The sequence below is a fragment of the Strix uralensis genome, chromosome 3, assembly GCF_047716275.1.
Source record: "Strix uralensis isolate ZFMK-TIS-50842 chromosome 3, bStrUra1, whole genome shotgun sequence".
Taxonomy (NCBI): domain Eukaryota; kingdom Metazoa; phylum Chordata; class Aves; order Strigiformes; family Strigidae; genus Strix; species Strix uralensis.
In genome coordinates, this window is record NC_133974.1 from 41,446,707 (window position 1) to 41,460,184 (window position 13,478).

At 39.8% G+C, this 13,478-nt stretch overlaps 1 protein-coding gene across 1 annotated transcript in view; it reads right to left on the reverse strand.

Annotated features, from left to right (window-relative positions):
* RNGTT (RNA guanylyltransferase and 5'-phosphatase) overlaps positions 1 to 13,478 on the reverse strand; it is a 195,492-nt gene that overhangs the window by 3,835 nt on the left and 178,179 nt on the right. Inside the window, exon 15 of the mRNA XM_074862047.1 lies at positions 1,783 to 1,906. Within this exon, the coding sequence (XP_074718148.1) occupies positions 1,783 to 1,906 (124 nt within the window). The remainder of the gene's footprint in view (positions 1 to 1,782; positions 1,907 to 13,478) is intronic.

Here is a 13,478-nt window from a genome sequence, read left to right on the forward strand (position 1 = left end):
TTACAATTGATAAAACACCTTCCTAGCACTATTTTTTTATTATCTTATTTTTGGTGAAAATGTACTTTAAAAGTTGTACTGTATGTGACTTCAGATGTTGGAAAGCATTATGATTATTAGTAGTTTAGGAACAGAATTTGTGCCACGAGGCAGCTGGTATAACTCTGTATCAACTTTTAAGGGCTGTCCTAGCTTAATCACTAAAAAAGCCCTTCTCTTTTCAATTTGAAAGGTAACGAAGTTCAAAAGCAAGATGGAGACAGGTACTTATTTTGTTGCTGTTTCAACCACAGGGAAGAATAAATAGTATTTTTCATCAAGAGAAAGCAAATAGAGCAGAAAGGATCTAGAGAGGGGGACAATGGAAGTCTCAAATGAGAAAATACAACTTTTGGAGATTTTGAAAAAAGGCCAAAAATGAAAATTTAAAGTCAAAAGAAAACATTCTGTTCTGAAAATTCCCTTGGAAAATTTGAAGTATTTCTTACAAAACAGTTCTTCCTGTAGCATTTAATTTTCTTTTAATTTTTCTTTTTAGGAAGTTCATTATATTTTGACAGGAAAAAAGATCAGAAATAACATAACTGCTCTACGAATGGAGAAAATGAGAAGAGAAAAAGGGCAGTTACATATGCTCTTAAGAACAAAGGAAAGAATATGCTACTCCTTAAAAAAGAGGAAACTCCAAGAAATACTAATGAAACAATAAGGTGAAACAGAGAAAATAAATTTAGGTCATGGTGACAAAGAGATGTCATTGTACTTGTATGACTTTTGTGGCCCATTCCTCTTTCCTGACAGGACTGCTCAGGTAAGTATTTCAGCTATGTTCTGTGCTGGTTCCCTAAGGTGCCAACAGATTTATTATCTCCTGGCAAAATGACCATGTTTTCTTTATTCAAGAAAATCTACTCACTGCTTAGGCAGGAATAAATGTAGAACGGTTCAGAAAAGATCCTACATCATCTATGCACACCCTAGTAAATAGCATGGTCTTAAATATGATTAAACTTGATTTTGGCACTTAACAAAAGTCAGTATCAACACGACTATTGTTATTCAGCCTTGCACACTTCTATTCAAACTCTTATACTTCATCTGAAAGTAAACAACATCACTTAATTTACAATACTTGGCAAAATGTTTTTTGGTAGAAGAACATAAAAGTCTCACAGTTCTGCAGGGATATACCTCCACCCTTCATTTGTTTCCCTATTTATTGTTTGTACGACTATTGTAGAAACTTAAGATGACCTTTTCTCTGATTAATTTTCTAGCCCATCTGCCAATAATGGTTTTGGTGTTTTGAACAGAGATGAAATTATAATGGATTTTTTGTACAACAAATTCAACTCATAGTGTGCCAGTTTACATTACATCCCGACAAGCCAACACAACGCTAGGAACTGATGTTTAGTTAATTAACTGCTGTTGCAACACTATCATAAATAAAAACTTTCTTGGTCTCATTTAAAAGACATACCTGCCATTTAAAATCTCTTTGAGCAAGTGTTTGCAGTTCTACAAAGACTTAGGCACTTGGTTCTGCATTATCTGTTAAATACTGCATCAGAATATTTGTGTAACTGATTTAATCAAATAATCCTAAAGGCAAAGGATTCATGCTATATAAAAGCTAACCATGACATAAGCATTTGCAAGATGAGGTATTACTATAATAAGAAATGAGAACACAGAGTGCTTTTTTTCCTTAAACTAGAACAGAGTTAAAAAATTAAAATTTGACCCTGAAAAACTTTTAAAGCAAATTATTCTACTCACCCATGGCAGTGCTGTAGGCATTTGGAAAGCTTTTGTCTACTCTCTGTCTCATGAAGACCCAGCTGTTGTTCTCAAACTTGCACTCTATGATTTTATTGTCATACTGTTTCAGTTCTTTTGTCACCTGTTTAAAAAAAATTGTTGGGGATAAACATATTTTAATTCTTTCTTTTAGGGATAAATAATAGAAGATCAAAGGCTGCTCTGCATTTTTCAGCAACATGCCTCCATCCTACACAGAAAAACTGCATAGACTACATCTCCATTATACATATGCTCAGCTACTCAACACTTTAAAAATACTTTTCAAATCTGCTGTCAATATACAGCAATTATATTATGCTAAAACATCAGCAGCTCTAACACAGGGGGAAAAAAGTCACTTCTGGCCCAAATGCAAATAGGTTTCCATGGGAATAAACTGCTTCCAGTGTAAGTGCTACTGCCAGTCTAAGTGCACGAAATGTATTATCCGTGTTTCATCAACCCGCTTTGTTGAAGGTCTCAAAGCCAAATGTCAGATTTCAATACCAGAAAGAGCTTATGGAAAATCATTCCACTCTTTACATTACTGAGGATTTTCCTTTTTTTTTTTTTTTTTTTTTTCCCTTCATTTGTCTTAAAAATTTAGATTGTAACTCCAAAATAATGCAGGATTTCAAATCACATATATTCTAAATCTCCTTCAGGTCTCTCTCTATCGATTCATAGATTTGTCAGCAGCCAATATCCTGAGCTATTTGTCTTTCTATTTGGCAATGCTGTTTGGTTTGGAAATGTAGTTTATATGCATTGGACTTCTAGTTGTTTTGGCTACTTCATCCTATGCATCCTAATCTATGATACAATGCAAAATTTTCAAGTAACCATGGTAACCTGAGAACCTTATCTAATGCTTTAACAATTTTACCCATATACTTCACTTTGTTCCAAAGGGCCTCTTTAGAAGTATAAAGCTGTATTTAACTGCTCACTGTGTTTAGTTTGCTATAGTTTACCAATGAAAAGCTGTACAAGGTAATGTAATGCTTTGGATTCAGCATCTTATGCATAAGTGCTCTCATAAAAAGGGACTGGTTATTGCAATTCATTAGCATAATTTTTCACCTCTGTTGTCTACTTGCTCCTGAGTGGTGACACGGGAATTTACTACTGTCAGAGGGATGCAGATTTGAAAAAGGCCATAACTGTCTCCAGACAGCTTAATAACACATACAGTGGAAAAGCCCCTGAACTTCTTTTCCATTAATTCCAATAAAGGCAATTAATTCAAGAAAAGGTCCTGAGCATGGACTGAGTTCTCCTGTACTGCATGGTACAGGATTTATCCTTAATTTCATAAGCAGAATCCTAAGATTCTTCTTGGTATTTATCCTGGATACTTGTGTTCATTCCTGGATAGGGAGCCCTGGGATTTTACTTGTCAAGTGAACACAGCACTGTAAGACAACTTTGTTAGACCCGCTTGCAACCGAGGCCTGTCCTGCTGCAGGACTGACAGAGTTAGAGTCAAGTTTCCATGTCACACATTATTCCTTCATCCATTTCATCACCTGCAAAGAGTTTTTTTCCTAAAATCATTTAATCTCTAAGTGAAGTTTGTGTCTGCTGATGATCACTTGGATGAAATCAACTGATTGCCCAGATCAGCTCTCTTTTCCTTTGCAGCATGCTCTGCACAGCACGTCACTTCTTTCCATCCACGTTGAAAAGCTATATACAGTCCAGATGTTTGACTGACACACATTTGTGGACATATTTATGTTCCATCGGGTGTATGCAGGAAAGCACAACATCCTTTTCTAGCGCACTATGGATGCATAAACCCAGGAAGGAACTCTTGGCTGTGCAGTGCCTTGGGAAGGTATATTACTTTGAAAACAGCTGCCTAGTGGAAGCGGGGGCAGCAGGGGGTATGACCATGTGTCTGATTTTCTGCCAAAGCAGGGAAATGTTAGAAGGATCACCTGCTAGACAGAGAAATGTATAAAACTACAGGCAGTGACTTCAACTAACTAATCATCTCATAAGGCTTTTTCATGGTTTATCGTTCTTCTACTGTTCAGATGCTCAGAACAGCAATAAACTAGAAGGCAGTTTTATCTGACTGTGGCAGTTAAGTAGCATTAGCTATCTAGATACTTGTTTGGCCATTCATTAGCAATCTGGAAAATAGATCTTTCCACAAAACATGAACACCTGCCAAAGCACTGACTTAAATGAATCTTCCCATTAGAAAACTGGTGATCATAGTCTTTAACAATTGTAAGCTGTAGTAATTATTTTACAAAGGAAGAAATACAGCACTTACTCTTCCCTATACTTTAACTGACCTCAGTCCTGTAAATGTACTTACTGTAATATTAATGAACATTTTAGGAACTGCTGGTCATTTGATCAAGACTACAAGTACTGTGAGCAAAACACACTTTTCAGCATCAAAAATACTCTTCTACTATTGCATCTTCGTAGACTTCTAAATGACTACTGTTTATGCACAGGACTAAATAAGCCCATAGTGAGCCTTGTATCCATAATTCACACTTTACATCTTCCCATCACTTGCATGCTACTTTCTGGTATTTCAGTTCGAAAGCAGGACAGGGAAACAGTCAAATTTAACCGCCTTAAATTTCCCTCCCTTTGGGAATTCATTCTCAGGTGCTCAGAGCTGTGTCTTCTCAATTCTCCCTTTGGAGTATGGGGTTCAACCCTCCTTTTCCCCCTTAAGCCTTACAGTCCATAGGAGTATCTGAAAAATGCACCATCATTTCTCTTCCTGAGAGGCACTTCTTCTAGCTAGTGCTTCACAGAAACTGGAGAAGCATCTTAGGAATGATGCCAGTTCTCAGCCAAAACGCTTATCCTCATCAGCAGCAAAGCTTCTGGTACAGTGCCAATGCTTCTGCCATACTGTTGATAAAATGTCTTGAACAAGCATTCAGCAATTTCAAGACGGAAACTCCCACCACACAATGGACTCCATGGAGCCTCCCTTAATTAAATATTTATTTCCTAGCCTATTTTTGGACAGCCAGTCAGAATTAGAAGCCCAGAGGATCACGTCTTGGACATGGGGCTGTCAGAGGTGGTGTGCATCAGAACAGTATCTCTGGTCTGGGCCACAACAATGTCCTGGGCAAGGACGAACACCAACCTGTACATTACTTTCCTTTCAGGAGGAAGGAAATTGTTCCTCAGCAAGAACACTTGCTGTTGTCAGCTATATTCAATCTAGTTATAAGGAACCAGCCTATTTGCCCAAGAGAAATCACTTCCCAAAAATATAGATGAGCTTCCCCTTGGAAGCTGATTCACTACACTACTGCTAGATTGCAAGATGTGATTGGAAAAAAGTGGGCATGAACTGCATCCCCATTTCAGCAATAGCTCATTCAGTCAATCAGACTGTATGTAATACAAGACCATTTCCTGAGAATGTCAGATTACATGAAGATGACAGCTATCTTCCTCTCCCTGCTGAGAAAGGCTTCCCACTGCCATCATCATCTTGGTTATTCACTAGGAAAAACTTTGGTGGGGTAAGATTATTCCTTTTTCTAAGAATGATGACAATTAAGGTTTAGGAAATCTCCCATTTTCCAGTCTCCTTCCATCTCCTATGTTCTGAAAGAAATTCAAAACATATTTAAAAAATCTCAAATTATCTCGCCTGACAGAATAATAGAGCCTTTTGAGATGAATCACAACAATGTGTTTATATGCAGCCACATTTTATGTTAATTTAGAGCAAAATGTGAAAAAACAATATATCCAGCTGAAAAAAAGGAGAAACCATTTACACTGAATGTAGTTAGCTCTAGTACCATGAACATGCCTTGCATTATCTCTGCTGACTACCAGTGGCCAAGGCTTTCCTGTGTACCTCCACAGTGCTCCTGATCATCAGACTGGTCCATCATGCCACCTGTTGAGTTATTCTTTCATTTACTTGAAGCATACACATTTTCTGTGAAGACTTCTCTCAAACATTAGTCTCATCACCCTTAATCCTGAAGGAGAATGAAATTCCTGGGCAAGCCACTACTTTATGTAAGAGGTATTAACAATGAAAATTTAGATTTTAAGGTAATTAAGTTAGTATTTCAGAAAGCAGGTCTACAATGGACAGGCTTAAACTTTAAAAACATATCTACCTTTCCCATACTCAAGTTCTTCAGAAAGAAAAAAGGAGGTAAGGTTTTAGATAAATGGAGACTTGACTGAAAGAAGCCCTATGTTTCTGTATGTGTATTTTTTCAAAGCAACTGAAATTATTTTAGCTCAGTAAATAATCCCCTTTAAAAAAAGTGATGTTTGTAAGCAAAATCTTAACACAATCTTTCAAATCCTTTCTCTCTTTAAATGTCTTTTTGTTGCACTTTCCCCCATTACCAAACATTTATAGAAAGAAAATCATTCTTCAGTTCACCTATTTCTATTGTTTATTCCACATCCCTAGTCATCAGCCTATTTCTAAGATCCCAGAAGAAATGATCGTAATAGTAGATGCAGAAAATGTTAACTTCCATGAGAGAACAAATGAGCAAAAGCAGCAGTTGAGATCTTATGAAATTAAAAAGATCTTTATTTCTAAATACACAATTAAAAAAGGAACCATAACACACAGGCAAGACAGAGTCTAAATGTAATAAGCTGTCTATTTTCTAAGAAGAATATGCCTTTTCTTTAACAGGCATGTGCAATGAGGCATTCCTTTTTGATATGCTCAAGTATCAAAAGCCCTTTATCAAAAGCACCTCATGAAGTTCAACAAGGCAAGGTCTTACACATGGGTCGAGGCAATCCCAAGCACAAATACAGGCTGAGCAATGAGTGGATTGAGAGCAGCCCTGCAGAGGATGACTTTGGGGTACTAGTGGATGGAAAACTGACTATGAGCCAGCAATGTGCGCTCGCAGCCCAGAAAGCCAACTGTACCCTGGGCTGCATCAAGAGAAGTGTGACCAGCAGGTCAAGGGAGGTGATTCTCCCCCTCTACTCTGCTCTCATGAGACTCCACCTGCAGTACTGTGTTCAGCTCTGGGGTCTCCAATATAAGAAGGACATGGACTTGCTTGAGTGGGTCCAGAGGAGGGCCTCTGGAGAGAGTTGGGGTTGTTCAGCCTGGAGAAGAGAAGGCTCCGAGGAGAACTTATAGCAACCTTCCAGTACTTAAAGGGGTCTACAAGAAAGCTGCAGAGGGACTTTTGTTACAAGAGCATGTAGTGATAAGACAAGGGGTAATGGCTTTAAAGTGAAAGAGCGTAGATTTAGATTAGATAGAAGGAAGAAGTTCTTTACTGTGAGGGTGGTGAGACACTGGAACAGGTTGCCCAGAGAAGTTGTGGCTGCTCCCTCCCTGGAAGTGTTCAAGGCCAGGTTGGACGGGGCTTTGAGCAACCTGGTCTAGTGGAAGGTGTCCCTGCCCATGGCAGGGGGGTTGGAACTAGGTGATCTTTAAGGTCCCTCTCAACCCAAACCATTCTATGATTGTTAGTATACAAACTGTTTGTATTAGTTTTTTAAACATAAGTTCCACTGCCTGGAGTGGACAAAAGTTTAGAGCTGCCACATCAGGCCTGGAAAGTAATTCTTCCTCCCCTGATATCATTACTAACTGTTCTGCATTAGGATCCATTCTCAAAGCCTAAGCAAACAAGTGAAAGCCCAAATTAAGTGATCAGTGGTGTGTTCATGAAGGAAAACCCTTAGGTTGCTTCCCAGTCTCAGACTAAAGGAGAACTGGAGCTGACACCTTCTCTAGCTAGCCATCCTGCAAAAATTAAACCACATTTTTCTAAGAACTGTCCAAAAAATATGACATTTGTGATCTCCTTGTCCTGAGGGTCTTGGGATACATTCAGCCACAAATGACAATTTAGGAAATAAAACCTCTCCAGCAAAATAGCACATCACAAATCACAATTTCTTCATTAGTCTCAAATGCTGTGACTGTCCAGAACTGCAAAGTACTATAGACTTTATTTCTAAACTTCTTAAGCAATGTGGAATGTCCTCGATGACAGAGAGAATTAACCTGCCCACTGGTGTTATGACTCCATAGCAATAAGGGCATCATCTGAAGACCAGGGAAAAGCAATGACAATGGTTGGGGAACAAAAAAAACAATTACACAGGAATTTGAGGGAACAAAGAGGGGTCAAGACTTCCTGAAGAAATAGGATGGAGACAAAACAAATAAAGAAGCAGCAGTAACAAAATAAACAGCTTCTAAAGGTATAAAGATAAGCCAAACTCAAAATGAGATCTTTTCAAAAACTGAAGACTTAAAGATGTCACGCAAACTCCAAGGACCTTCAGGTCAAACCAAGGCAACTGAGAAGAAATGAGGTATGAGAAACAGGGCTCCTACTTATTTTGAGAATACACCTAAACAAAGCTTCAAAGTGCATGATTTTAGTGCATGCCCAGCCTTCAAGAGGAATGTGTGTATGGGCAAGGACTATCCTGGGAAAGCACTCTTACGTGTGATTACAGATGAGGACATGACTATAAGAAATTCTAATGATTTGAGTAAGAACACCCCAGTCAGTAGCCATGTAGTTATTAAGAGTCCCCAACATTTACAGGGCACAGTGCAACCCCTAATACAGATCCCAAGTTCTTCCTTCAGTGTTTCTTCCTAATTCTCAGACAACTTGTTCAGATGCTTTTAAAGAGCTTTTCCCCCATTCCCCATATCTCATATTTTCCACAGCAAAACTTCTCAAAGGACTATAAACATTTAAGAGATTGTTATTAAATGCCTGTTCATACCACTAGTGTACACAGAACAACAAATACTAATATTGTCAACTAGCAAAAGTTAGTCAGTTAAATAATCTGCTTCACATTTTTGTTCAAGCCCAAACAGATTTTGTAATGTAGCTTAATAGCCATTTCTTGATATGATTCAAGAGATTATTTTCTCAAAAACGTAGATTTGTCAAAAGTAAAATAAGAGCACTGATAATCAATTCTGTTGTTAAATTAAACATACTGATTGCATTTTCTTTTAAGTAATATATTACCCAACAAACGGTTATCAGCTTGGGTAAGCACAATGCAGTTGATATGTTTATTTAAAGAAGCCTTCTAAGTGTAACTACGCCACTTCTTGTGTACATAGGAAATGGAAATGCTCCAATTTTGAGATCTCATTCCTGGAAAGAAACATTAAGAAATACAAAAATTTTAACATTTTTGTTCACGCCAAATTAAACCACAGTGCTAACACGAAGCACTGAAAAAGTATGGAGAAAGTCAAAAAGAAAAATCACATTTCAAAATCACAAGAGTGAAGCTTTTTTAAATTGTGGAATTTTTTTTTGTTTTGTTTTGACTTCCAGTGTGTAGCACTCACAGTTCATGATTTATTCTATCTTATTAACATATAGTATTTTCTCAAAGAATTTCTCATTCTTCCATGTAGTAATTTCAAATTTGGATTCTGTTTTCTGATATATAGAATGGGTGGAGTCCTGGGGTTTTCCTGATAACTGACTGATGAAAACATCAGAAGTAAAAAGCCTTCCTCTTATCAGTGATATTACAAGTTTAATGACTTTCAGTGCAAGCTGGGGATAGATTTCTTAATGTATCCTGGAAGATCTCCTGTCCACCTGACCTTGCAACACCACCTGAACTATCTGTAAAAAACCCAATGTTTTTCTGAGCTTTGTTTGGCACTCTCAGAGGAGTATCTGGTATCTACAACAAAGCAGATAACTGGTAACTCCTAAAACAATGATGTGGAAATATATCTGTCTGCACAAATGCTTTGCTCGATGATGCACACTCTTCAAGATACTCTTTTACTATACTTCCCATTTCACTCAATGGGAAAACCTGGCCAGACACAGCAAACCAACAAACTCTTTGAACACTTTTGGGTATTATAACTCAGGCATCTACAGCACTCAAAAGAGCAGCTGACCTTCCTGCTAGACTTTGCCATCTCCACCTAACTCCTGAGGGAACTTTAAAACTTTTCAAAAACCTATTCTCTTTTAATCACCATCAGGAATGGGAAGCAGAGATCCAAGGGTCCGTACACATCTTGAACAGGTAAATGAAACAACGTAATAAATGGTTGTCCTCCTAGATATTCCTTGCCCAGGCACTCTAATTATCACACGTCTACGGATTCAAGAAAAAAGATCTCTCCGTACGTCTTCTGTAAAAACTGAGAAATGGAAGAATTATGTGCTGAGGACTCATGAACCTGGCATACCACCACTGCAATGAGTTCTTAAACATATAAAGTTGTATTAAAAAAGCAGCTCATATAATCAACCTCGTGTTCACAAGCCCTGGTCCTCATGGGGGACTTTGACCACCCCGGTATCTGTTGGCGGGACATCACAGCAGGGCATAAGCAGGAGGCTGCTGGAATGCATTGATGGTAACTTCCTTCTCCAAGTGATAGAGGAGCCAACAAGGAGAGGTGTTATGCTGGACCTTGTTCTCACCAACAAGGAGGGGCTGGTGAGGAGTGTGAAGCTCAAGGGCAGCCTGGGCTGCACTGACCATGAAATGGTGGAGTTCAAGATCCTTAGGGCAGCGAGAAGGGCACACAGCAACCTTGCTACCCTGGACTTCAGGAGAGCAGATTTTGGCCTCTTCAAAGATCTGCTTGGTAGAGTACCATAGGATAAAGCCCTAGAGACAAGAAGGGTCCAAGAAAACTGGTTCAAGGATCACCTCCTCCAAGCTCAGGAGCGATGCATCTCAACAAAAAGGAAGTCAAGCAAAAACGCCAAGAGACTCGCATGGATGAACAAGGAGCTCCTGGACAAACACAAACACAAAAAGGAAGCCTACAGAGGGTGGAAGCAAGGATAGATAGCCTGGGAGGAATACAGAGAAATTGTCTGAGCAGCCAGGGATTAGGTTAGTAAATCCAAAGTCCGGACAGAATTAAATCTGGCCAGGGACATCAAGGGCAACAATAAAAGCTTCTATAGGTACATCAGTGAAAAAAGAAAGACTAGGGAAAATATGGGCCCCCTCTGGAAGCAAGCGGGAGACCTGGTTACCTGGGACATGGAGAAGGCTGAGGTACTCAACGACTTTTTTGCCTCAGTCTTCACCAGAAAGTGCTCCAGCCACACTGCTCAGGATGCAGAAGACAAAGGCAGGGACTGGGAGAATGAAGAACCATCCACTGTAGGAAAGATCAGGTTTGAGACTGTCTAAGGAACCTGAAGGTGCACAAGTCCATGGGACCTGATGAGATGCGTCTGCAGGTCCTGAGGGAACTGGAGGATAAAGTGGCTCAGCCACTATCCGTCATATTTGAGAAGTCGTAGTGGTCCGGTGAAGTTTCCACTAACTGAAAAAGGGAAAACAAAGCCCTCATTTTTAAAAAGGGACAAAAGGAAGACCTGGGGAATTACAAGCCAAGCAGTCTCACCTCTGTGTCTGGTAAGATCATGGAGCGGATCCTCCCAGAAACTATGTTAAGGCACATGGAAAATAAGAAGATGATTGGTGACAGCCAACATGGCTTTTCTAAGGGCAAATTGTGCCTGACAAATCTGGTGACCTTCTACAACAGGGTTACAGTGTTCATGGATAAGGGAAGAGCAAACTGAGATCATCTACCTGGACTTGTGCAAAGCATTTAACACTGTCCCGCACAACATCCATGTGTCTAAATTGCAGAGACATTGATGTGACAGATGGACCACTCAGTGGATAAGGAATTGGCTGGATGGTCACACTCAAAGAGTTGCGGTCAATGCCTTGATGTCCAAGTGGACAGGTCAAGACACTTGGACCACGTAGCAGGTGAGGGAGATGATTCTCTTCCTCTACTCTGCTCTCATGAGACCCCACCTGGAGTACTGCACCCAGCTCTGAGGTCCCCAGCATACGGCAGACATGGACCTGCTTGAGTGGGTCCAGAGGAGGGCCATGAAGATGATCAGGGGGCTGGAGCACCTCCCCTATGAAGACAGGCTGAGACAGTTGGGGTTTTTCAGCCTGGAGAAGAGAAGGCTCTGGGGAGACCTTATAGTGGCCTTCCAGTACCTAAAGGGGCCTACAGAAACGGTGGGGAGGGACTCTTCATTGGGGAGTGTAGTGATAGGACAAGGGCTAACGTTTTAAACTGAAAGACAATAGATTTAGATTAGATAGAAGGAAGAAATTCTTTGCTGTGAGGGTGGTGAGACACTGGAACAGGTTGCCCAGAGAAGTTGTGGCTGCCTCCTCCCTGGAAGTGTTCAAGGCCAGGTTGGACGGGGCTTTGAGCAACCTGGTCTAGTGGAAGGTGTCCCTGCCCATGGCAGGGGGGTTGGAACTAGATGATCTTAAAGGTCCCTTCCAACCCAAACTATTCTGTGGTTCTGTGATTCTTCTATGGTAATTCTAACCCTCAGCATGTGCTGATGAAAGAGGAAGAAACTCCAGGGGATGGGGGAACTGCAGTAAACACCCAAGCAGTAAGAGAGCAGTAAAAGAGCTCTCAAAGCAAGTGTTAGTTTGAACTTACTGTAGAGAGGATGTGTATTTGGTGCAAACTGACCTTCACCTGCTCTACAGCGCACAAATTTGTAGAAAGAGGTAAGAACAGTGCTTCACTGCAAGCACCTGGGGTAACTTTGCAGAGGCCAGAGACAGCCACCTTGGATTTGGCACACTAAGAACAACTGTGCCACTAATAATCCTTGCGGTCAGTACTGAAACTTGAGGGTGTTTGTCAAAGTACCAAAGAAAAACAGGCAGATGCAAACAAATTAATAAAATGCCACAGAAAACCACAGAACCGTTCAGCAGGTTAAAACAAATAAGCAAAAAAATCCTTTCAGTGAAGGACAAGGAATCCACTGGAGGTTTCTGAAAAAAGCCAGCCCCCCACCAGAGAGGTAAGGAACTGTACACGAGGGGAAGACAGAGCACGGATGTATGGTGCAAGTTGATAGAAAAAGCTGAAATTGTAATGTAGAGATTTTTCTGGGAGTAAACATTTCACTCACAGCCTGATATATTTTGAGGACTGTATTTCTACTTGACATTAGCTAGCTTGTGAAAGACAGTCTTAACCCTCATTTGTGTTTTATTCACTCAGATTGCTTTTGCAAGAGGAAGCCAGCCCCAAACTTGAGAGCACTGAATGCTAAGACACAAAGGTCCAGGAGACAAGAGTTATGCACCAACAGTAAGGAACATTGAAAACACCACTTAGCTCATTCATAAATTATTAATTTCATAAGGCTTATTATTCTCAGTTTGCAAATGGGGAAACAGAGAGAGATGGTTTGTGGTCACACAACAGGGAAAGCATTTACCCCCCATTAGGTTCTCTAAACCCGATCTTAATTACTCCTCAGGTAATTACACTCATGCTACCAAGAAATCTTCTGACACAGGGCAGCTGCGATCTCTTTAATAATTTATCAGTAGAAACCCAAACAAATATTCTGGAGACAAAGCAATGCTATCACTATTTTACAACCTTTGGCAATGCTATTTCTATACCTCGAAATAAATGAAACATAATCTAGATGACTGTCAGAATAGGATGAAGAATTTTTGACATTTTCTGCCTTTCACATTTTGGACTTCACCTCTATAATGATGGCTCTTTTGACAAATGTTTGTGTTTATCATACATGTATTTTACAGTGTACTTTCTCATGTGACTGTTTTTCATCTTTTCTATGTACCCAATCTATTGCTACTGTACG